General features: G+C 28.8%; 2 protein-coding genes across 3 annotated transcripts in view; both read left to right on the forward strand.

Moving 5' to 3' along the window:
• Nucleotides 1-12,375, forward strand: part of LOC122712399 (zinc finger protein 395) — a 94,286-nt gene extending 81,911 nt beyond the window's left edge. Inside the window, exons 6-8 of the mRNA XM_043932045.1 lie at nucleotides 6,679-6,779; nucleotides 7,314-7,575; nucleotides 7,740-12,375. Coding sequence (XP_043787980.1) covers nucleotides 6,679-6,779; nucleotides 7,314-7,575; nucleotides 7,740-7,958 — 582 coding nt within the window. The 3' untranslated portion in view covers nucleotides 7,959-12,375. The remainder of the gene's footprint in view (nucleotides 1-6,678; nucleotides 6,780-7,313; nucleotides 7,576-7,739) is intronic.
• An 8,987-nt stretch (nucleotides 12,376-21,362) lies between these two features.
• Nucleotides 21,363-27,279, forward strand: LOC122712217 (protein spinster). 2 transcript variants are annotated; one of them, XM_043931665.1, is made up of 10 exons: nucleotides 21,363-21,832; nucleotides 21,926-22,122; nucleotides 22,209-22,360; nucleotides 22,488-22,691; nucleotides 22,758-22,892; nucleotides 22,993-23,254; nucleotides 23,381-23,479; nucleotides 23,633-23,858; nucleotides 25,155-25,249; nucleotides 26,577-26,713. In XM_043931665.1, the coding sequence occupies exons 1-9, from the start codon at nucleotides 21,625-21,627 to the stop codon at nucleotides 25,205-25,207; spliced, it is 1,536 nt and encodes a 511-aa protein (XP_043787600.1). In that variant the 5' UTR covers nucleotides 21,363-21,624; the 3' UTR covers nucleotides 25,208-25,249; nucleotides 26,577-26,713. The 2 variants fall into 2 exon arrangements, with proteins under 2 accessions (XP_043787600.1, XP_043787599.1); XM_043931664.1 differs by lacking the exon at nucleotides 25,155-25,249 and having other exon boundaries at nucleotides 21,365-21,832; nucleotides 26,577-27,279.
• The last annotated feature ends 331 nt before the right edge of the window (nucleotides 27,280-27,610 follow it).

Consider the following 27,610-nt stretch of genomic DNA (forward strand, 5'->3'; position numbering starts at 1 on the left):
ACGTTTATGACACTTATACACGTTTGTGCACTATTCACGAGTTCACGAGTATCACTATCGTTAACATTGTTTCACGTAGAGCAATTAAGAATGAATTACGATGAGATTTGTCGACGAAAAGTGTTTTCTACTAATAACGGTATCTACCAGTTTCGGCAGTTCTACTATGATCGTGTTTTTTAACGTATAATTGTCTGGAATGTGGTCACGAAAAACAAGATAGAAAGGAACAACCAAGCAAACAACCAATCGAGATTTCAGTGAGTTCTCACCAATCGTTATTGAGAATTCTTGAACATTTGTAGTTTAAACGAAATGATATTCGTTTTCGATAAAAAAATTTGAAAATATCTAGAATAATAGAATTATATAGAATATATAGAATATATAGAATAAAATAGAATTAGAAATCATAGATTAAAATATTTTACATTGAATAACTTTATAAATATTGCAAATTTCTTAAAAAAACTGAAAACTGTTTTTCTATTATAAAACTTTATTGAATGCCATAATAAAAGAATTAACCATAATAAAATATAAATACACTATTGTTTTCTATAATTTATATGCATAGAAAGTAAAAGAATATTTTTATTTATTAATAATCTATGCATCATAAAACATGTTATATTATAATGATAAAAATGTATTTGATATATAATTATGTTTCTTGCAATTTTACGTATAATTTTATCATATAAATAATTCCAATTATTTTAATTGTATTATTAATAAAAATATATTCGTTTATTTTCTTTCGATTGAGAATGAATAATTAGAATATAAAAATATTGAGTCAAACTAATTAGGACAATTATTGTGTTAATTAATCTCCATTAGAAAATAGAATCTTGAGTTATGTTAATTTTCAGTATTCTCAAATATACCAGAAAAAACAAATGCTATGACTGATATATCGATAACACGAAGTAGCGTCGGCCATGATTAATCAGCCTCGCCTTGTTTTCATTTTGAATTTAACGGTTTTGCGCGTGAAGAACAATATGCGTATATTTTTATTGCAATAGCACAAAGAAGGTAACCGACCAGATTTTACAATATAAATGGAATGTATTTCGTGTCAAAGTCAAAGTCAACGATAAGACGATAAGCATGGAGGGAAATGACCGACAATTCGCGCGTCATGTCGCTTGCCTTTTATCCTATCTCGTTATCATTTTTGTTCACTAGTTATCTTGATTGTTGCTGTTGGCTCGCGTTCATCTATCCAAATGACAAAGTGACACATTCGATTGAAAGACAACGCATATATTATGACTGATTTGTTGCTAGTTTGGTGTACTAGCGTCCTCTATCGTTTCACGTAGACGCTGGCAAAGCGCACGCCACTCGGAGACATAAACAACACGATTGCGCATGCGCTACTCTTTCCTCCTTCACTCTTGTTCTTGAGTCTTTCACTCTTTTAATCCTACTTCTTCTGTATATTGTTCTTCTTTGCTCTTATAACCAAGCAACTGCCGTTTCACAATGTTCTCGATGGTGGCGCTGACCTTCATAATGGCGACGATCACACCGGTAAATCGAGACTAATCGCACGTATATTTTTCGAATAAATTTTGTCATTAACGAATACAAAAGTTTAATAAAAGAAAAATGTATTCTGAAAAATTTGTTTCATTTTTGAATCAATATTTATATATAATGTTTCTAATGACCAATTATAAATTGTAAACAGTTGAATATCCTGATACATCGTGACTCACGGATGTTCAATGCTCTCCGCCCTCCCTGCCTCTCGCGTGCTCGAAACGATTTTCTTTCTCTGTTTTCTGTGTCGTCGACCTCAGTTCTTGCTTGGAAATTGCGCCGAATCTGCTGTTCCAGCGCGTTTCTATGCCCCATGCATTTTTTACCGCTCGAATTTCTACGCATTGCCAACGTCGAACAATGACACTTTAGACTAACTTCTTGCTCTTTGTATGCATCTATTATCTCCAGTATTGCTTCTGACATGCTTTAAAGTAAACAATAGTATGCTTTGACACGTGCGTATACATGTCACTCAATACAACAATATTTAAACATACAAAATCGAATATAGAAAGCACAAGTTTTTTCAATAACTTATTTTTATCATTTTAAAAAATGAAAAAAAAAAACGCAAATGTAAAAAAAATTATTGAGGCATTGTAACTTTGATGCATCATCTCATCGCTTTCAGAATTTTCAAATGACAGTGAGCTTTATCATAATTCTGTTGCACTTAATTTAAAACTTATTAATCTTAATGCACTCGGACTAGCGGAATTTACCTTCAGTTACAAGATACCCCATAACAAACCCATAGATTTTTCTCTCGTCACCCTGTATACTCCATGTTCGTGCGTAAAGCATTCGTGTGTTAAGAAGGGTCAACGTCCGACCCTCACCACACGCCACGGATCGACGCGCTAACACACAGAAGCCTGGTTTGTTTTGGTTTCCCGGGCATTACCCTTGCCTCCCCACTTCTTCATACTGACTCCACTCTCTTTCTTTCTATCTTTCTTACTTCGACCATATATATTCATCTCTTTCTTTCTTTTGTCGCGCGCACGATACGTCCGATACTCGTGGAAAGTATTGGCGTGCACAGTGACGACGCGATCCGAAAATGGGAATTGACATCGAATTAGCGTGATGTCAATGGGAATACACAATGTTAAATAATATCATAAGATGAAAAAAAATGAAAAAAAGAGAAATTATAATACGATGCATTTTATATAAATTTGACATTAAAAAATGAATCAAATATTATCTCGATAAAAAATACAAATTCTAAACATATATGTTTTAATAAAAAAAAATGAGAAAGAAGCAATACCAAAGACAAAATACAATACTAAAGATCGAACATCTAAAAGAATTGAAAGGAAATATATTGTTTTCAAGACAGCAAACATGGAGAGTGTGACGAGAAAGCGAGAGCTATGTAGAAAGCAAGTTGCAAGTAGTTTGGGATCGATTTTCGTATCCCATGTCTCGCTTGTTACGTTCACCTCGAACGTAGAGAATGTCGATTCGCTGCTACGATGTTGTTCTACATATATGCCATTCTATAATATACACATCAAATATTCTCATGATGGAAGTGAAACAAACACATGGTTAGCCTGCGAGAAGAGACCTTGCTTGGAATTTTCATTCGCAGAGTACGTTCATTCGTGCTATATATATGATCGCATGCACGGTCTAATTATAAGCAATTTGAGGCACAGTGCGCCATGATATCAACGCCAGCATGCACGCGTGACATTACTAGATAGATTTCAGAGAGCGTGCGTGTGCGTGTGCGTGTACATGTACATGATAAAGGGAACGAAGGGAAGGAGAGAAGATCGTCACGTAAACGAGTCTACAGTCTAGGGTAGATGGCTCCGGCCCGGCATGGTCCCATCAGACCAGCCGCGTGCATCCCCATCTTGCCTATCTATACTACCGGCAACATCGTATCACGCGCGCGATGCACCCACGGACGACTCTAGCGCACTCGGCAACCCTGTCGACTCGCTTACTCATCCCTGCCAACTGAAGACTGCGCAACGATACAACCGCACTGAAGAAAATCATCCTCTCTTCGTCTGTGAAGATTTGACATCTCTCTTTCTTCCATTCTCATTGCTCCTTTTAGAAGATCTCGCCAATGGGACGGACTGTGACCAATTACATCGCTCGTATTGTGCATCGCGTCGCATACAACCTGTTAATAGAACTTCGTATATATATATATATATGTATATAAAACATATATTACTAGCGCATATGTACTGCCGTATACTTCATATTCGAATATTTCTTTTTTTGTAGAAACGAAACTGGTCATATGATTATGCAATCAAAGGATATTTTAGAAAATCTGTTTTCATCCTATTCATTGATTTAAATTTCTGATGATACACGTATACCAACATAAGCAATCTTTATCCACAATTATTAACAAACTGAAAGTCAACGCGGGTAAGAGGGGAAAGGATCGGCTCTGACTTTTTCGATAGGAAGCAAGGCAAGGCAAAGCAAGGCAAAGCAAAGCAAAGCAAAGCAAAGCAAAGCAAAGCAAAGCAAAGGGAGAGCATTGCTTGCCAACCGGCATAGAAGGTCTGTGACCTCGGCAATGCTTATGTACGCCTGTATATACGCCTGGCCGCGTGTACCGTTTCAGAGGTGATGTCACGATCAGAAAGGTCCTTGAAGTAGCGAGAACAGCTTTCTGACCGATTCTTTTCCTGTTTTGCGGAAGTTTAAAAATCCAACAGATATCTGTACAATGTTTTCTATTTGATTCATTTGATGGATAGGAAAGATTCACATCTCGAGTCACTTCATCGAGTCTCTGAATATAAATATTTGTAATGATGTCAATTTCTACAAAACTTTTAAAATTTAAGAATTCTAAAAAAAAATTCTATAACTCTAGAACATTATAATTTTAGAATTTTAAAACAATTTTTCTGACTTTGTAACTTTACAACTATAAAAACTTTCTTTTTCTCAAAAACTTTAAAATTCTTAAAGCTTAGAAACAAATAATTAAAAAATAAAATTATAAGATAGTATAATTTATTAATTCTGAAATATCTGAACTTAAAAAATTTAGAATTTAAAAATTTTTAAATAATATTAACTTTTAAATTCTTGTCGAAAGAAAAATAAAATACTACTTTCTAAAATTTTTCTTCCTATTTTACAATTTAGATTTGAAATTTATGGATCAGCAGCAGTGACCTGACAGCGAAAAACTCGTTTTGACCACCATGTTCTTCAAAAGTGTCTCCTCTTACAGTGTCCTTCGCTTTTAACCTTTCGTGATTCGAATGTTCTTTCGAAAGAAGTATATTGTCAGATATTGCGTCGAAATTTTTAACCAACATCAAACTCTTTCCCTTTAAAACAGATTGTTCTCATAGATCTCTTATTATAAAAGTCAAATATTTCGTTAACTTCTGAAGTTGCAATTATGTAAGATAAATTTTATACTTCGTTACTTTTTATTAATTAGGATATAATCTTATCTTAACAATAAATCTTTTGATCGTAATTTCAAAAAGTTATTTGTTTTATTTCATTCTTAAATTAGAAAATTTAAAAAACTTATCAATGAAATTTTAATAAATTTTTAAGTTTCAATAAATAATTTGTCTTTTGAACAATGATATTGTTTCAATCTGGTATTTCTAACGTATCTTCTATATCGTACTTTATCAAATGGTATAGGAATCGATATATTCAGCAAAACGTAGCTTTAGATTGTCTTCTATCATTATCTTCTTTATTATTTATTGAACAAGTTAGAGTTCCTGTTATTTCTGTATAAAATAAGTTAGAATTAGAGTGCCTATTGAATTTAAATAAAAAGATATGTATGTATGGAATATGAAGATGACGAGTGTATAGTATAGAATAGTTATATGTTACAGAATAATTATTATAAAATTTTAAGTCAAAAAAGAAAATGATTTGAAATTTTATATTTATTAAACATTTTTTTAAAATTAGTTGTTTATAGTACCTATAAATTATTTAATTATTATATTTATAGAATATTTTTAAAGCACTTGTATTTTTAAATATAAAATTCAGATCGCTCATCTCATTTAAATATACGATATACCTTTCATATTAGAAATTTATAAATTCTTAACTTTTTTTTCTTAACACGTTTTATTTGGTCATCGATAATTCATCACAGTTATTAACTACTGCAATTTTCATTGAACAATGATATTTTTGTCAAATTTTTTTTAACGAGTTACCAAAAAATCCTAAATTTTGTTCACCAAATATAAATATTAAATCCACAACAAGTTGCAGAATAGCTCTAAATAAATTTCTTCATCTTCAATTTCTTTTTAACTTAATCCAAAATCCTTTTCTCACCGCATATATAATTCTTCATGTGTCAGCATTCTTTCATTATTAATTTTATAATTCGATTCTTTCTAAAAGCATAATAATAAGTATTTCATATTTGAAGGACAGACCATATTGAAACGTTAAAAGCACGATCGTAACACGACCGCGTGGCCCGACGGAGAAGTATCGTTCTCGGATCAATAGCACGTGATCGTGCCGGCATCACTGTGCCGGCCGATATAAACAAAGAAACGTGGCTGCGCACAACGTATGCGACGGCTGCTGCGCATCGATTTTCCCCTTGTACCATGGGGCTTTCCGCGATATAGTTACGTACGATTCACGCTACAATGCTTGTCGACGGACCGTGAGATATCGTTAAAGGACGTCTAAAATCCTTCATGAGATATTTTCGGCACTCTGATAATGTTTGAAAATACAGTCGCCATGTCTTCAAAACAATCGGAACACTTTATGAAAAATAAATTACGATACCAAGAAAATCTACGATTTATAGGTTATACATTAGTGCAATAAGTATATACAAATATAGAGTTATAAATTATATAGAGTTGGAGTCTATAATCGTGATTAGAGATATAAAAATAACGATTCAGTGAAAATAATATTTGAAAAATGTTGTAAATAATGTTTTTCTGTGAAACAAAATTATTAATTCATATAATATATAAAGTTGCATGATATAAAATTTTGTATATTTTGTATAAATATTATCCATTAGTATTTATGTAAGATAAATTCAAATTATATAATATATTATGTATTTAGTCAATAACACAAGATTTATTCTGATTTTAGGCTAATGCAGCAGTAGTATTTAAATGTACTTGGCCAGGTTGTTTAGAAATCAAGGCGACCGTGCCGCTTATCGAAGAGCACGTGCGCCAATCACACTTGGGGTAAGTCTTAAATATATAGTAAGACGCAACAAGTCTCATGAAAATCCGATATTTTATCGCATCTGTTGCACGAACTCGTTGCACGGGAATTAATTCTCAATTTCAGTATCAATTTAATTTGAGTACTTAATATTATAAGGTACGCAAAGAGCATAGTTTTGACATTTTTATTATAACTAATTAATTAGATTTTTTATATAAATAAAATAATACTTTTTTTATGAAAAATAACAAATTCACTGAAATTAATTGAAAAATACATTAATCCATCCCAAATTTAATCTTCTACGCGTTTATATACGAATTTTCTTGTATATCATTTCTTGAAATGTCGTAATATTCATCTCTACATTATTCTTCAAATTCTTTGACGTTCAAGCGTTAACCTTGAACCGTGCGATAAGATAAATTCCACTAACTATACCGGACATCGTGTACATGGAATAGAGTTCGTTCACGGTCGAATAGATTGCCCACACGTTTTGCGTGCATTCAGATAGACACGTTTAACGAGGATCACGCACGTTTTTTCAGACCTAAAAAGACTAACAGTTACGATAACGAAGAGGACGATGACATTTCCGATCATGAGGAAGAATTCTACTATCAGGAGGTGGCTGTCGATCATATGAGTTCTCCACCAACGATGTCACATAGGGACATGGCCAGACCTCCGCACGAGGATCCGGAGTATCAGAAACAGCTCCGTTTGGAAACCACTTCTGCTACTAATAATGCAGAAAACATGATGGTGAGCATCAGAGAACGAACCACATTCGCCACTTCGCAATCACCGGTACGTTGATACATGCATACATTACTGGTATGGTGTATGATTTAATTTTTATATATAACTTTTAAAAGAAATTGAAAATTCATTTTATTCTTGATTGAATTAAGAAAATGATCTCGTAACCTCAAAATATAATAATTTTATACAACCTCTGTTTTCGTAAACAGGGTACACCGATCAAGCATATAAAGTTGTCACCCAGGCCATTCCAGGCGTACCAACAGAACATGGGCCTGCTGACGGTGTCGACGGGAAAGATGCCATCGTCGCCCCGACGGATTCGCGGCGAGACGAAGAAATGCCGCAAGGTCTACGGTATGGAGCATCGCGACCTATGGTGCACACAGTGCAAATGGAAGAAGGCCTGCAGTCGTTTCGGCGACTAGGCCAAGCGGCCGCTCCGTTCGTATGTCCGCGGGCGGAGATCGTCGCCGAGTCGACCCCAGAGTTTGCCAATGCTACATTAAACTTCTCGCCAACTGCCAGCAAACAATTGCCAATATCCACACAGTCAAACACATAGTCAGTCAGTTCAGTCGTAACAGTCAAAGTTACAAGTCGTCGTCGTCATCGTCATTATCACCAACAATCGTGACGTTGTTGTTGCCGCGGCGATGGCGACAATACTCGCACGATACACGCGCGAATCACACGTATTCGATTCGCGTTGTATCACGTGGTCACGGATTAGCGAAGACATACTCTACGATATCGTCCACCATTTTTGCGAAACCGTTCGACCTGATCCATAAACAGATCTCGATAAAGAAGCATCACAAAGAAGTATCGAGGAACGATATAAACGATCTCTGTGGTGTGAGGAGTTGGGCGAGATGTGTCAGATCACCGAAACATCTTCTTCATCTTTCTCTATCTTCGTCTCTTATTCTTCTTGTAAAATATAGTCGTGTTTACTCGGTGTTCCCCTCGATTATCTTTCTTCGTGGGAAACGAGGTTGACGATGAGAGAAACACGGACCTAGAGAGATACGTCAATCCCATGACGGATGGCGGACGGTTAGAAGGGCCGATCACGTTTTTCGTACGTGGCAAGAAAAGAATAAATAGATTGTTAAAGGAAAATTGTTGTGTTCGACTTCGTTCAAATACAAACGATGTTGCGTTGTCGATAGAAGCGTGTAAGATGAGAATCAAGTATATACGTTCTAAAGGAAAAGAAAATAGAAAAAAAAAATAAATAAAACAGAAGATCGTTGACCGATCGTCGAACGATTTCTTATCGCTCTCGTCTGGCACTTGGCAAACTCCGTCAGGGTCTTTTTAGCCGTAATAAAGGGTTTTGACTAGTAGATAGCGAATAATTGGCGGTACGGAACGAGGCGTCCTTAGACTGTCGCGCCCTCTCTGACTCTCTTTTTCGACTTTTTCTCTATGTTATCTCTCTATCTATCTTTTCTCTCACTCCCATTCTCTGATCAAACGCAAGAGGGCGCGGAACACAGCCTTGCTTCTGATTCGCCAGTAACAAGAAGAAAATTTTAAAAGAAAAATTAATAAAAAAAAAAAAAAAAAATGAAAAAAAAGGAACTTTTTTTCCTGGCTCGGTAGATAGATTAAAAAAAGAGGCACGCGACTTCGAAAAAATTACGAGTAGAAGTACGCGCGTTTCTGAAAACATGTGCTAGTTCCCGAACCGACTCTTAGGTCATTGCAATAGGTCTTCCTTCATCCGATGAGAGCACTTTGGCTCGATTTTCTCGCCTGGCTCTCTTGCCTTGCCTTCTCGAGGGATGTCGTCACGCGATCTCCGCAGAAAAAAGAGAGACCTAGTGGGTCCGTGTATCACGTGTGCGTGTCCCACATCATGGCCGGTCGATTGTTCGACCAATTATTCGTCCGTCTGCCTCACAATAGGCTTCATACGTGCATTCGTGGACGAATGTGCTCGCTGATTTCCAGAAATATCATAAAAATAATACTTTGAATTTAACATTTTTAATTTTATAGGTATTGATTGGACAAATATTGTTTTACTTTTTGGAATTTAATTCAATATCAAATGAATGAAATCGATATGTATTTAGTTGAAAAAAGATTAAGATTTGGATAGAGGTTTTTTTTTTCTTTCTAAATGAAAAATTTGATTTTTAGATATCGAAAAAGTCGATCGTTGCGTATCAATTTGTTAATACGATTTAGAACGCGAATATTTCTGGATTTCAGTTAAAAAAATTAAATATTCGTTTACGAATATCACGTATACGGGATCATTATAGTATAATTCTTCATACGTAATTTAACGTGGGATACGCGCATGATCCGCGTTATGGACGAACGGAAGACCGAGAAGACGAATCGAATATTCGGTTTGACCGATTGTTCTTCCTGGAAGGACGCAGGCAAGTCTAGAACGAAAATTCGCCATAAATTTAAAGGCAATTGTGATATTTTTTCTCAAAATTTTATCGAATTAATTAGACGAATTCGCCGCGAGTCTACATTATAATTAGGCAGGAATTTTATGGGGATGACGATGGACCGATGAAAACCGTCGAAAAATAAAAACGATGTGTCGGTAAAGATAAAGATTTATGGGGATAAAAAACAAAGAATTATAAAAAAAAAAAAAAGAAAAAAAAAGAAAAAGAAACGTGTTGAAAACAAAATTTTATACACCAATTATTATACTGCCAGATTAAAAAATAATTCAATGAAACGAATAAAAAATTATACGAAAAAAAAAAGACAAAAAAAAGTATAAAAAAACGAAGATAAGCGATTAATATCGTTTCGAGCTTCGTGTACGAAGAAATACACACACATACACACACCATATAAGCTATCTTCGTGTGTGTCGAGCTCAGGCTGCTTGCTAGCCTCTTCTCGACGACCTAAGACCGCGTTCGCCGACTGAAGGGAAAAATAAGAGACAAAATAATGCTGCGTGCACGAAATTTCGTTAGAGATAGGCTTCGCAGTTGAATCGATCGATCGATTGTACTCTAGCGACAAGATTCTCTTTCCAAGATCTTGCTTATTCTGGTTATATTACATATATATATAAATGCATGTATAATATACGTGTGTATAGAAAAAAATGGAAAAAAGAAAAAGCATAAAATTTCATGGGGCAGAAATTCTGGACGTGGAGCAACTTCTATATTCGTCTACGAGATGTTTCTAACTTAACCTTTACGGTGTCGGAATTCACTTTATTGATCATTCTCAAGGAGTGTTAATTTTAGATCAAAATGAAATTTATTGATTTACAATTCTTTGAAATAAAATTGTCGAGTCTCATAAGATGGAAAAATAAATTTTAACACAAAGTCGAAATCCGTATTGAATGATGTTAGAATGATTGTACTTTTGCACTTTAGAGGTTAAACTGATATCGTCAAACGTGCTCCATCTCGCTTTCGATCGTCCGCACAACTCGCGTAAAGTTAAATTGTTTTTTTATTTCGTATAGTCGAAAAGAACGATAGCAAAATAAGAAAAATAGAAAAGGAAAATATGTATAGAGAAAAAGGAAAAAAATTTTGATCGTTCATTTTACAAAGGATCGCTTCGAAACGTGACCATAGATTTCGCTGCTATCGCAGCAAATATAAACGATAATTAAAAAAATACTTTATCGATAATTATTCGTAATTATTGATATTATTATTATTATTATGATCGTTATTACATTCGTTTTTTTTTTTTTTTTATCAACGAGACAAGCATTACGCATATCTCATTTCTTGTTTATAAAAAGCGCCGAAACTCGAAACGAGAAATTCAAAGGGTATTTCAAAGACTATAGATATAGTTAATTCGTTTTTTTCTCTCCCTCTCTCTTTTGTTTCATATCTACGAGAGGAGATCTATTTCCATCAATGTTGATCGATGCTCAGTTTTTCTAGTACAATTTAATAATCGCGCCAATTCTTTTTATCTTCGTTTTCCCGCATAATTTAACAATTTCAAATCGTGTATTAATATTTAATATATATATCTATGCATATATATATGATAGTTATATGTATATTAATGTTCTAATCATATATGCATATATATATATGCTTATAGTATATACCGTTATAATATTACTTGAGATTAAGAGATTTGTCGGCTGACAAAATAGGGGGAAAAAAAACAAAAAAAAAAAAAAAAAAAAAAAAAAAGAAAGAAAGAAAAGGGAGGAGAAGAGTCAATTACGGAGTTCTTTTTTTGTGCTCAGAACCGCGTGAAATTCGAGCGGGAGAAAAAAAAAAAAAAGAATCAGACCAATATGAATATATGTATCATTACCATGGTGGTATTACGTTTTTCACGACACGCGCATATATATATATACATATATATAATCATATAATAAATAGGTATTTCCGAACCAAAGACGTTTATCGAATTTCAATCGATCTGTGAAATGCAAAGATTCCCTTCCCGAAAAACAAATCGCTTAATAAATTTATAATTATGTTACATCACGAAGATTATATAGAATTTACGGAAATATTTTTTTTCTTTTTCTTTTTCTTTCTTTTTTTTTTTTTTTTTTTTTTTTTTTTAATACGTTTTCTACGTACTTAGAAAGTAATTTGTATTTCCTTTTGTCTCTTCGATCGGTTTAGCTGACAACGGAAAACGGTAGAATAGTATACTACAAATCCCAGCGAATATTCAGAGAATAGAGTTTCGTGGACGCATCAAAAAAATGCAAGTATTATCCGATGTCACTGTGCTCGATCGAACGTGTAAGAACATGGTAGGTATAAAGCCTGCTAATCCTAAGGAGAGAGAAAAAAAAAAAAAAAAAAAAAAAAAANAAAAAAAAAAAAAAAAAAAAAAAAGAAAGAAAGAAATAATCATGATCGTTACGATTTTAAATGGTCAGGAAATTTTGTAAGAAAATTATACGGATTCGTAGAAAAGAGAAGAGATTTTTAAAAAAGTGAAAAGGAAAAGTAGGAAATGAAGGTCGCTAGATGAGAGCATGCTTCGCGCGAATTAAGCCGCGAGAATTGCATAGGATAGAAAGTAATTGCCGTCCAAATAGGTTCCTTCTTTTAAATCAAAATTTGTCAAAGGATAATGTTTTTCACGGCTATAATCGCAAACTTTTCCGGAAAATCACAATAGAACGCCGAATAATGCTACGTGTGAAAGGAATATGACAGATTGATGGATGCCTCATGTTTGTATAAGGGGTGGTTTAGAAAAATGGAACGCTTGAGCGTTAAAAAAATTTTGATCGTTGAAAATATTTGAAAATATTTGAAAATATCTAAATCAATGAAAATTAAAAATAATATTTACTTAATAAGGAGAAGTTAAACGTCAAAAGTTTTTAATTTGTTAGTAATATTTTTAAATATTATTGATATTAAAATAATAATAATAATAATTTTGTAATTAATATTTGTGATTTATTTTATATATATGAAATTATAATATTTAGTATTTTTTTTTATATATATATATTAAGTAAAAGAAACGATTAAGTATTCCTTTTTTATATCCACCCTATATATTATATTAACGTCTTGTTAATATTTAAATTCTTACTCGAATTTAACGATAACGACTTTTTTTTAGAGTGAAATGAGAATAATTTGTATTCTTATAGGATTATTTCCATTTTATTTATATTACTCAAAATATGTATCCGTATAATTACGAAGAATCTTTTAAAATTTTTAGAAATTTTGATAAATTGATTTTAATATAACCGAGTAGTATTATTCGGCATGCGTCAGATAAAATTTTTAATTTTTCGTTTATCTATAGGAAGATGAAAGAAATATTGTTTGAAACGATGAACTGCATCAGAAAGAAAAACTTGATTTTACCGTTATGCCTTTCAACAGGGAACGAGTTCGAATAAACCGACTCTGAATCCTTTCTTGCGAAGAAGAGTGTAGAAATCAAAAGAGAATTTTGGCGGGTATTAAATACAGGCACTATATGGAAAATCAGTACAAGGTTAACGATTGTGCCATTTGAAATGCCAAATATTCTCTGGTACTTTATTTTAAAATTAAAAATTTGAAGAAAAAAAAACGAAAAAAAAAACACAAAAAAAAAACAATAAAAAAAAAACAAAAGAAAAAATAACGAAGAGTAAACAAAGAGAAGTTTTTAAAAAAGAAAAAAGATGGACATTTAATGCGAAAGAAACGCGATGAGAACGGAAAGAGATCGAGAACTTAAAAGATTCGTAACGGAAGCTTTACAGACTTAAAGATACCTCAGGTTTATTTCATACGGAAACGATACGGTGGACCATTTTGATTGAAGTAAATGTATTCCTGATCAAAATACTGGATAACCTCATCTATATCACGGATACGTATCTTCGTCATCGTCATTCGCGATGGTTGTCCTTTTCGCTTCGATCAAAATGGCCAACCGATAGGCACTGAAACTATATATACATACGTATCTTCTTGTGAAGTAAACGTCAATATTACTTAGTCGAATTCGTTGCATCGAGTCGAGGACTCGCTCGTTATTATTGTAAAATACTATATATAATCGCATTTAATAGATCGCCTGACAACGTTCAAACGCCAGGGAACGAACCTGGATCCGATAATTTTCTGCCGACTACCCTCCAACGACAATATGAATAATTTAAAAAAAAAAAAAAAAAAAAAAAGAAAAGTCGTTTTCGCGTCCACAGTGTTGCCATACGTGATACGTTATTATTCGATTGGTCGTTGATCAATTGTGATCGAATCGTAACGTTGAATTTTTTCTTCCTGCGACATTCGTAATTTGTCCCATGAATCGATGTATCATTGAATCTCGCGCAACGACAGCTGAGATGACCCGTAAAAAAGAATCCCGGCTCCGTTGGCAACACTGTTGGCCGCGATAGCCGAGCATAGTCCGCGCGCGTATTAACCGAACATTCGATCGATTCGACAAGCGAGCCAATTAGGGGCGATCAAAATCCTATATTGAATGACAGAGACAACGATCGCCCCGGATAATCAATCCATGGGCCTCTGTCCCAGCATGATCGCCGAGATTCGGAAGGGAAAAATAATGTCGCGGATAGATTAAATGGCCGGGATTATCATACCAAAACGATCTCATATCGATTTAATGAAATGCAATTTTTGATCGTGCGGTCGACCGGGGCGCCGTTACACACACACACACACACACACACACACACACACAAGAATATACATAAATACATTCACGCACATCGGGTCAAGCGGCGAAATCTTCGTAAAAGCGACGAAATTCATTGCATGTACCTGTTTATAAAATCGTCGCCGGCCGATGCGAGCGATGCGGATAGAAGGCGAAGCGTATATTTATAAATTGATGTCGAATCAATTAAAGCGGAATCCTTTTGCCGTTGATCGCCTTTTAGGCCACGTTGCACTTGGTCGATCGCACAAAGCAAAGACATATTATTAATAGTATATTATATTATATTATTATATTATATTATATATTATTATATTATATTATAATTATATTATAATTATATTATTACCATTATTAATTATTAATTTTTATTAATTATTATTATTACCATCGTCATCGTCATTATCATCATTTCTAAAAAAAAAAAAAAAAAAAAAAAAAGAAAGCTATTAAGTAGCATCACTAACAATAATAGTTAAATGATAAAATAAAAAATGAAATTGAAATAAGAAAAGATATGTGAGATCCTTATCAATGCGTTATAAGGAACTTGTTAGTATTTACGCAATACTCCGTGCATCAATATGTGTGATGAATTATCGAACTACTGGAAACATATTCGGAAGAGGGCTGGCACAGTGTGCAACCAGCGACTCTTGTAAAATCTACATCCGTATATCGCTGCAGAAGCTACTATTTATTGAGAATTAAAAAAAAAGTATCATAGATAAAAATAGTATCATAAATAGTATCATAAATATTGCTGAAAAAAAATAGTATCATAAATATTGCTGTGATTATGTCACATTATACGACACCTGAACAATTCGAACGATAAGAAACGCATCATACGGAACAAGAACTTAGAATATCTTACATTAATTAGAATATCTTACATAAATATTGAAATGATAATTTTATCATCGGATTTTTTATGCTAATATAATAAATCTATCTAATAAAAATTTTATTCAATTTATTAATTCATTTCGTCCGCACGTCTTAACTTTTTTCTTTCTTCGTTTGTTCGTTGACAGATAATGAAGTTATTGTGTTAAATATATTGTTAAAATATATCAATCAGAATGCATATAAATTTATACATCGAATATATGAATAAAAATATTATAAAATATATATACATAAAATTAATTAGATTGTTTGTTTATCGTTCAAAACTTTTAATTCAGTTTTTTTTTTACTATTTTGTATTTAATATAATTAAATATTATAAAATAATAATTTTAGTATTAAATTAAGAAAAGAAAATAATATGTAATTGTATTAAATAATTAACTGTGCTATTAGAATTTAATAATAATTGATATATGTATTTTTCAATATATAGGATGTTGATAAATTTTATTTTTTATTTTTTAGATTATTTTATTTATTAAGTAGATTTGCTTTTTTTTTATGAATAATAAAAGAGATGATATATTTAAATCTTCTAGCTGTATTATTACATTTAATATTTCATTGTGATAGTAATGTAGATACTTTAACAATTAGAGTTTATCGTTAATTTTTACTTCGACTGATTAAGGTCTTTCACATGTATACTGCATAATATTTATTTCCTTGCTCAAAAAATATAATATATATATTTATATATCTAATTTATCAGAATTATAAAAAAAGAAGAAATTTATAATATAAGAAGAATTTTTTCATTGTATAATTTAATACTCGTGCCATAATGAGACATAATCGCAGCTTCGTATAATCACCCATTCAAAAAAAAAAAAATTTTTAAACCATTGTGTAAACACTATTCCAAATTTAAAAATCCATCGAATTTTTAAACAAATCTTTTCGGCAATCATTTTATATTCTAGATATGAATGATATCTGCGATGTTAAAATATATTATTAAAAAGTATACTAAAATGAAAAAAAAAATATTAAATCTTATAAAATCCTTCTCAAAAATTTTTTTAAATTTCATAAATTTTTCATTTTTTCATTTAAATTTATTGAAAATTAATGTTTTTTTTTTAATAATATCATTGCTATTATTATATATATTAGATTCAATATTTAATATCATTTTATCGTACATTAAGTACTATATATATATAAAAAATAATAAAAGAGAAAGAAAAAATGAAGTATGAAAATGGTTTGGATATAAAAGAAGCTTCGATGAATTTTCTACGAGCACAAATTATATTAACGGATTTAAACAGGTCAATATCAAAGAGTACAGTGCCCCTAATCAATCAATGACAGCCCATTGAAGTTTCATTGGTTTGTGCTTGCTGAAAATGGCGGTTTGTGCTCTTAATTACTCTCTACGACTGTATTTAATATTCCATCGAATGTCTCATAATATCACATATTTATGTGAACATACATACAAATGTAGAAATGTGTTAGTAATTATAAATTTTGAACACCATCTTCCTATTAACTGTAAACAATTTTATAGATTCGTAGTATAATATCGATAAAGTAGTTGCAATCATTATAATCATTAGCAATATCGTTCTATTTGAAGAAAAAATATAGAAAATGCAACGAAATTTCGGATATTATTAGACGTATTATAAAGTAAGAATCTGCAGTGTAATATGGATTACTTCAGAAAAAAATATATAATCATTGGTATAGGTTAAATCTTTTTCTCGGTATATATCACATAATCAATGATATAATACGAGAATATGATGCTGTCGCTGGTAGCACTAGTAATGTATATAAGATAATTTGTCAGAAATGACGTAATTATTATATAAATTTTAATTATTTGCTTTTTCGTTGCAAATACGAAAACGTATAAAAATAAAAATTCAAAAAAATTTTTTTCAAGAAATACTATATTATTATTTAAATTATCATTTCTATTCATAAATAACTTTTTTCATTTTTTTCGTATTTTTAATGATAAAGAAAATGTTATTTCTGATGTACTATCTTATGTATACACCGTTTCGAAATACATATATGTATTTTAAAAAGTTTTATTTGAGAATCTTTTGTCCACATTCTTCGCGCGTTGAAGACCAAAAAAACTTGGTTCATTCCAAGGAAAATATTCAAATTAATTAGTTGCCGATGCATTACTAATTACATAATAGACGGCGGCGAGTTTCGTTTGTTTTATTAGGTAATAAATATTAAGATATGTAACATCGACGCGCGCCATACGCATATACGAAGACTCTTTTTACACAAAGACTGTTTTATCTTCGCGTATGCCCACGGGACTTTTTTTGGTCCTAATGTTGCACACGCGAGTTTAGATAATAAAGCATATCAGGATCGGATTATCGGGTATCCAAAATCGGGTGTATACACACAAATATATTACACTCGAAACGAATTTTTGTTCGTTAATATAATCGAGATGCATTTCTATGGTAAATATTACCAAAAAAAAAAAAAAAACATCGATCCGATACTGAATGCTCATAACTCGATTTGATTCGACATACTCGATGTGATCAAGCTGAGCGGATCGTAGATAACGATATAAAAAGTACATTGTCAAAATGATTTCTATGCTTATGTACTTCTACATAAATACATATAAAGATATACATACATACACATATACATACATACATACATACATATATACATACATACATGTTCATCATACGATGTTTTTTGAATACCGCTACCAATACTATTGTACAAATATTTAATGTGAAACCATTTTTAAGAAATTTTCTCAATATATAATCGTCCAATTTGAGGAAAAAAGAAACAAAGATAATTCATAAATGATTCGAACGACGAAATATCAATATAGATATTCATGACGATAATGAATTATCAACACTATAAGTCGACCAATCGAAAAACTCAAGAGTCGAAATCTATATTCGCAATACACTAATAGCAATAGGTATCCTGTGTTTTTATACGCGCCCTCTTTTCGATGCGTGTCAACGAAATCCAGCACAAAGAAGAAGGGACAAATAGTAGAAGCATTGGCGTCGCATCATGCGATATGGCCTTTCATGCTGCTGGAACACCTACGGTATTCATTATTCGACGAATCGTTTTTGTTACCCGGGCTAAATTACAAATTGTACCATGTCTATGTCGATAATATGCTCTTTCGACAAATTAGACATACTGAAACACATGAACGCGTCCGTTTCGATAATGCAATTTCTTTTTGCAGTAACGGGCCTAACCCTAAATCATGGAACAATTCTGCGTGCTGAAAAATGCTAAACGAAAGACATTTTTTTGTTATTTTCACACAACTATCGAGAATTGTGTGGTTGTCGAGGCAATCACAAGCATAGAAAGTGAATTCACATAGTGACTTCATCGTTAACGTCGTCATTACGTCTGGTAATTCAACAATGATTCATTCGGGGACTTACGTATAATGAAGGTTGTTTTACAGATTTAAGCATATATTTATTAAAGATATGCTTTAAGTAATAATGACATAATGTAGAGATAGATAAAAAAAAATAATTAAACATTTAAACAATGATCGTAATTTATTTCGATTTATTATATCGTATATTAATCTAATATTTTATTATTTCGAATTTAATTAAACTTTTTAATTATTATTGTTTTGTTTCTTTTATTCATTCGCTCATTTGCTTCTATTCGTTATCTTTGTTTTTATTGATATTTCGAACTTGCAATTTTGTAACAGGGTATATCAAATCACGAAACATGTTGAAATAGTATCATAAAGTTCAATTTTTTCAATCATTCCTAAAGTATTAAAAATATGTATTTAATCAATTTTATAATGTCGTATTTGATACTTTGATTAAATTAATAAAATAAATTCTCAATAATTGATCGCACTGATTGCGTATCTCATATTATTTAAATTTATGATATATAAGGAAAAAATTATTTGATACAATTATGCAAATATTAAAAAAAAATTTTAGTTATTAAACATTAAATAATTAATTTGTTGCAAGAACTGTACTATAATACTAATAACAGTGAAGTAATTAATCTTCAAAAATATGGACAAAAATATTTCGCAAAATGAAATCATAAAAATCAATATATATATATATATATATTTATATATATAGTGCGTTAAAAGTGCGCTTCAATATAAGAGAGAAAGCTGTATTTAAACCTGTATTTATATTGTATCAAACATAATGCAGTGATAAGAATAAAAATATATTTGCAACATAGGAATAAGCACAGATAAATAAAAAAAAAAAAAAAGAATAAGACATTGTAAGTTTTAAGAAATGAATTTATCATGTGCTATAAAAATATAAATATTTAATGACAAATAAAAATCTCAAGCTATCCATATGCTAGCCGAATATTGTATAAGCCTTTTGAGATCATTGTTATTATATATAAAAATCAATATAAACGGTAGAAAGTAGCTGATTAATCGGCGACGACGACGATGACGATGATGAGGAGCAAGATAATAATATATTATAGTCATATACGATTAATATTATTAAACATTATATTTTATTAATTATTACATATATATTATATATGTAATAATATATCATTATTATACATATATATATATATGTTTACATATATACCAATTCAAAAATATATACATAGATATACCTATGTAAGTATTGTGTTATATAGAATATATGTTATTATGAATTCTTCTGCATTATTGTTTTTCACCATTTACACCTTTTACATTGTTACATAATATTACTTAAATAATTTTTAAGATATTCGTGATCATTAAGTTATCTTAATATAATTGAGAATCACTTGTAACATGGATAAATGATATTTAATAAGATGTGCGATTGAAATGGCTTGTTTTACGTAAATAATTAAACAACTGCAATCAATGAATCACATTTAAAGAAAATATGTTCCTTCATAATAAATACGCTCGTAAGAAGTGGATAATTAATAAATGTGTTTCATGATAATTATAGCATTGTATACTTGTATATGATAATTGTATTTTAAAAGCAAAAAAAGAGTTAGAAAAGTATCTTTTAAAATAAAGGCTATGTTCTTGATTTGAAGAAAAATATTTGTTATTGTTGCTTTTATTATTCATTTATGTAATTATAATATTCTATTTATAATAGAATTTATATTTTATTTTTATACTTTATATTTTAGTATGCTATGTATAAATTACTAAAAATATCTTGAATAATAGTTTATTTTACAATTATATTTATATATTTAATTATATACATATATATATTATTTTTTATATATATTGTATTTTTTTTTTTTTTGATTGAAATTACAATGACACTTCGTACAAAATAATTGTATATATATTATATAGATATGCAGTGTACATAAATTTATATACATACATTGCTGCATAAAAGAAGTTACAGATTAGTAAACATATTGAATACATTTTTTACATAATAATTTTTTTAATATATAAAAGATACATTAAATAACACATATACAATCATAAAATAAAAGCAATTCAATTATTATTCAATATTTATAAAAATAATTTTTCTTTTTGACTAGTTTAAAAAATAAAATTCCTATACATATGTTTCTGGACAAAAATGTAAACTGTTTTTGAAATAACACTATAATATTAAATAAGAATACTAATACTAAAACAATATCTTTTGCAATATATTCAATAAGATTTCAAGCATATATAATATCGTAAAATAATAATAAATATTAAAATATTAAATTTTCATAGTTGTCGACATTGCATGTAAATGACGCAAGCATGAATCTTTCGATGTGACGTTGTCATATGACTTAAATAGATGTAGAATATAATTTAAACATATACTTTGTAAATTGTGTACCAGTTTTATAAGTAAATTGTGAAAATGTATCGTTATGTGAATAATGTTACTTCAATATAAGAAATTTTTTTTATATCGTAAATTGGAATCTGCTTAAAGTCATGCCACGATACAAGAAGGTTAAAATATTTTTATAAAAAGAACATATTCGTGTCAATGTAAATAATAATTGGCACGAATACAAATTTGTTAAGTCATGGTCGATGAAGGATCAATTCCAAATGTATCGACGTATGAATATCATATGGTAAATGCTGAAAATGCTCAAAATACATCTAGAGAGAGACGAATAAAAAACGTAATGTTTTCGGAAATGAGAATGATTAACAGAACCGACTGGTTTACAGTCGGAGTGTTGTGTTTCGTTAATTTATTAAACTATATGGACCGTTTTACAGTCGCTGGTGTGTATTATTTTATTTCAGTGTGATAAAGTTATTATACAGTAAAGTTATATATTGAATAAAATCAATAAAAATTTATGTATAATGTTGTAGGAGTATTGACAGAAATAAAAAATGATTTTAAAATCACTAATGATAAATCTGGATTACTTCAAACTGCATTTATTTTAAGTTATATGGTGTTTGCACCATTATTTGGATATTTGGGAGATCGTTATAATAGAAAAGTTATAATGAGTAGTGGTGTGTTTTTATGGTGTTTGACAACATTTGTTGGCTCATACATGAAAGTAGATAAAAGTTCATAAATAAAAATTAAAGATAAAATAATTAATAAAATAATTTTTTATAATATGTAAAATAAAATTTTTTTCAGTCATTTGGATGGTTTCTCTTATTCAGGGCTCTTGTTGGTATAGGAGAGGCTAGTTATTCCACAATTGCACCAACAATAATTAGTGATTTATTTGTAAAAGATGTGCGTTCTAAAATGCTTGCATTATTTTATTTTGCAATACCTGTTGGAAGGTAAATTTAAATCTTATTGATATTAATATTATAATATGCTAATTGTTAAATAATAAACAAAAATAAAAAGGAAAAGAAATATAATTTTAAATTTAATATATAAATTTACATATAATTTATCTTTTAGTGGCTTAGGATATATAATAGGTGGTGAAGCAGCAAGAACTACTGGTGCATGGCAATGGGGTTTACGTATTACCCCTATATTTGGTTTATTAGCAATTATTTTATTGCTTGCAATAGTAAGAGATCCTATTAGAGGAGAAAGAGAAGGTGGAGTTCACTTATCAAATACTGCATGGTCAAATGATATCAAGGCATTATTAAAAAAGTAAATATTAAAGTAACTATTTATATATTTATAGTTGTTTACATTGCTTATATATATATGTTTTAGTCGAAGTTTTATGCTTTCTTCTGCTGGTTTCACATGTGTGGCTTTTGTTGCGGGAGCATTAGCTTGGTGGGCACCAACATTTTTACAATTGGGATTTACATTACATCCTAATGGACACAATGTTGATCCAGATGAGTATGTTTTTATTTTATTTTTTATATATTTAAAATAAGTGATTATATTTTCAGAAATAATTTCTAATTATAATTATAACTTCTATTTGTAATTATTTCAGTGTAGCATATAAATTTGGATTAATAGGAATGGTAGCTGGTTTAATAGGAGTTCCACTTGGTTCATTTTTAGCTCAAAAATTAAGAGTACACTGGCAGCAAGCTGATCCCCTAATATGTGCTATGGGACTTCTAATTAGTGTTCCATTATTGTTCTTTGCATCTTTAACTGCCAATACAAATTCTATATTATGTTATATATTAATATTCTTTGGACAATTATCATTAAATTTAAATTGGTCTATTGTAGCAGATATATTATTGGTATGATATTTATTTTCAATTTTATATATTTCTAAATTAAATTAACATATTTTTAATTATATTCTTTTAACATATTAATTATAATTATAATTTATAAATTAAATTATATATATTTTTTTAATATAGTATGTAGTAATACCAACAAGAAGATCTACAGCTGAAGCATTTCAAATACTCATTGCACATGCCTTTGGAGATGCAGGAAGTCCATATCTTATTGGTTTGGTAAATATCTTATATCTAAAATGTATATTAAATTTTTTTTATATTGTTCAATAATTTCATAAATAATGTAATATATTTTCACATTTTGTTCTATTTTATATATTATCTTTTATTATTATTAATAAATTTCATATTTTTATTGATTGTTTGCAGTTATCAGAAGGACTGAAAACAGTTCTTCTTTCAGAACTATATATAAAATACATTGATGCTGGAATGATAAATATAATAAATCAGGACGATATACTTCTCGAATTTCGTAGCTTGCAATATGCATTGTTTCTTACAATGTTTGTAGCAGTGCTTGGCAGTTTATTTTTCTTCATTACAGCTTTGTATATACAAAAGGATAAAGCATTAGTTGATCTTGTAATTGCAGGTAAGTGAAGTAGGATTCAAGTATGTAAAAAGAAAAGAAACTTTGTCTTAGCATCTTATTTGCATGTTTGTATGAAAACTTACTAATCAGCTTAATGTTTGATGTATATGTATGTACACACACAAGTTAGTACAAGTTTTATAATTCTTTTAAAAAGTTTTTCATTGCTTTGTATTGGAAACTCTTTTCGCAAGAATAATGCGGAGATTTTAACTAAAAAATAACATATTATTACTTATAATATATTAGTTGCAAGATATACGTGTTATTGATGAATCACATTAATAATTTTTTATTACCAAATCATAAGATTAAAGACATATTTTTTATTATTTAATCATTTATTATTTATATTCTACAGAGGAAAACGTTGCATTTAATTTGTCTCTATTAAGAGCTGTCACTAATAAAGTTGTATTAATTTTTTATATTTCAAATAAATATATAAATAAAATAATAATTTATATATGATTATAATATAATTATTTTTGCACAGTGCATGAATTATTTGCAAGTTTGGCGTTAAATGGACAGAGGCGAAAAGTAAGGAAATGTTACAATTTAATTTTTTTTAACACGTTAAGCGCTCGAAATTGTTTAATAAATATAATTATAAAACTTGTTATATGTTTGAAATTAAAAATGTGTAGAAAAATTTTATTCATTTAATATTTCCAAAAATAAAATATATGATTTATAAAATATGAAGGAGAATGATACAAAGTTGTCCCTTTGTTCTAAAACAATTATTTTTTTGGAAACCAAAGGCGCTTAACTTGTTAAAGTTGACAGTTTTTTAAGTATAATTTCTTTGAAAGCATGCAAATTTTTAAACTTAAATAATTTATTTATCATTACAGTTCAATTTTATATTTTTATGAAATATTATTTATCTAATATAATTTTTTGAAAGGTGACAGCTTTGTTAAATTACTAATAAAAAGCACATTTTCCTCTTTAGTTTATTTTTCCATTTAATCATTAATATTACGGGACTTAATGTGTTAAAAAATATTGTTAATGTAGTATAGGCAAACATAGAAAAATTGTTTATAAAAATATATTTTAAAATAATTTTTGATTTAATACTTTATGTTTTAGTTCATAAATTTCATACTTTATAATATTTTGTTCTTGTATGTATTTTATGTTTTCATTGTTTGACATTTCCTATGGATTCAATTTATTATATATATATATATATATATATATATTCAACTTACAGTATTCCACATGGTTTAATATGAAATCAATATGAAGTTTATTTTATGTAATATGCATACATCTTTCTTGCAGAGAAGTATCTAGATTCTAAGAATAATGGGCAAGCTGAATCAACGTGTTTATAAATCACATCACTGGGCCTTTCCTGATAGTGTGCTGTAAATCTGGTACATAATTTATTTTAATGATTTCAAATCTTTTTTTTATTTCATACGATAATCAGTTTATATCTGAAAATTATTACAATATTTAAAATAAAAAATAGAAATTGTAACAATTTTTATTTATTATATTTAATATATACAATTTTTCTTCATTTTAATAAAAGAATAATTTTATATAAATATAAAATGAATTATAAATTTTTTTTATTAATTAGTAAAATTAAAAGTAATTATTTTTTTGGATATTTTAATTGAATTTTATTTCAAAATTAATCACTTCCAATTTAATTTTATCTTAATTTAGATAATTGATAAAATAAATAAATTTAATAAATGTTATAAATTACAATTAATAATTTAAATTGATTATCGAATATATATTTTTTTTTATTTCTTCTTGACTTTTGCCATAATTTTCTTATATTCCACGATTTTATTTAGTTTTATTCAGTCTTATTTTGATAAGGATTCCATATGTGATTATTCATTCTTATGTTTTTATCTTAAGTATTATTCATTTTTTAATTCAATTTCAATGCTACTTAGGAATTTCAATGGTAATACTTGTATTTTATTAATTATTGCAATATTTGAAATTTAACATTATAATTTATATATTATAAAAACTGATGAAGCTTGCCTACTAAAAAAAAATTTTCTACACAATATATTGCATAAATACAATATATATATAAATATGTCTTGTTTCTTTTGCATGATAAATAATTGCATGTAAGGTGCTATTGACAATAGTATCTATTTAGAATATGTAACAAAGAACACTAACATGTAGTAGTATTTTTGTTGTTGTTAGATCATAATATCATTTCTCATTTACATTTCAATATAAATTTTATAATAAATTTTGTAACAATTTATATATTTATCTGTTAGAAGAAAAATAAGACAAATATTAATTGAATGAATATTATGTTAATAATTATATCAAATGTTTCAGATTCTAAAGAAAAGAATTTGAAATAAATATAAAAATCACAATGAATATTTAAAAAAAAAATTGAGACATATCAATTTTCATACATTAGTTTTAATTCTCAAGATATATCAATATTTAAAATTTTCTGGCATTATATGTTTCATCAAATTTACTTTTTGCATAATAATATATTAATTAAATTTTTTATTAAAATTACTGATTGTATTTGCTTTACAATATGTGTTTATGTCAAATTTATTATAAATAAACTTTAAAAGAAAAAATATATTTTCAGATAAATTTAAATGATGTTAAAAATATGATATTGTCAGTCTTAAAGGAGAAAAGAATTACATATTGTTGACACACATTTATAAATATATTTTGTTTTAGGTACAAATACTTCGGATTCAATGTACATATGTAACGACGAAGTTGAAAATGAAATACAAGATGATGTGCACAAACCATGATAGTGGATATTTTAATTTTTTGTTTATTGCAAAAATTTATAAACAAATTATGAAAAGAAATATTGAAATGCAACATGTTTCAGCAACGAATATTTATTAAATAGGAAAAAATATTTGTTTGATTCAGAATGAGCAATTATTGTGTTATAATTTGATTGACACAATGATAACATGTTCTGAGTACAGAACGTATATATTAAAGAAATTTTGTTAGTTTGTACTTATCCTCAGAGAGGTAATTCTGTTAATAATGTACAGAAGTATTGAACTTGAAGAGGACTATATTTAAATAGATTAAAAATTATTTAACACATATTAGAGTATATTATATGTATTATAGTAATTTTGCATCTTATATTTTTATAGTAAGTTTCTTCTGATAGAAAATACGTTATTCTTGTGTAGTATGTAAAGTAAATATTTATCAGATATGTGTAATAAAATTAAAATTTTGTTATTAAACATTTTCATACTTAGAAAAATTAATATGTCTATTCTCACTAAATATAATATAACATTAATAATATAATAATTAATAATATAACAATTTGTGTGCCTTATGTGCATATAGATAAGTTTAATAGTTATTATAAAACAAAAAAAATGCTGAGAATATTCAATAAAATATTTAGTTAACATAATTTACTTAGTTTAAAAAACAAAGAATATGTAAAATTAAATCGAAGAAATACCAATGAAATTAATTTTTTATTTATAAATATATTTTATGAATATAAAATAAAATATCATCATGATTCTGTAATAATAAGAAAAAAAAAGTGTCATTGTGTGTCATTTTTTGTTAGATAAAAAAAAGTTATTATCTTTGTAGATAATGCGTATATAAGATCTTAAATAACATATTTATAATTTTTTTTCTGCTTAATTATGTATTTTTAAGCATATTGAATGTAATACTCCAATTTCTGTTTTTGTATAGTAATTTTAAAAATA

Source organism: Apis laboriosa, unplaced genomic scaffold, assembly GCF_014066325.1.
Source record: "Apis laboriosa isolate Shangri-la unplaced genomic scaffold, ASM1406632v1 scaffold1_cov151, whole genome shotgun sequence".
Taxonomy (NCBI): Eukaryota; Metazoa; Arthropoda; class Insecta; order Hymenoptera; family Apidae; genus Apis; species Apis laboriosa.

Excerpts from the sequence above, each read along its gene's own strand:
- LOC122712217 (XM_043931664.1), top strand. The coding sequence starts at position 21,625 with ATGGTCGATGAAGGATCAATTCCAAATGTATCGACGTATGAATATCAT. Across the intron at positions 22,893-22,992 it reads CACAATGTTGATCCAGATGA|TGTAGCATATAAATTTGGAT; the intron begins GTATGTTTTTAT and ends TAATTATTTCAG. Across the intron at positions 23,859-26,576 it reads AGTTGATCTTGTAATTGCAG|GTACAAATACTTCGGATTCA; the intron begins GTAAGTGAAGTA and ends ATTTTGTTTTAG.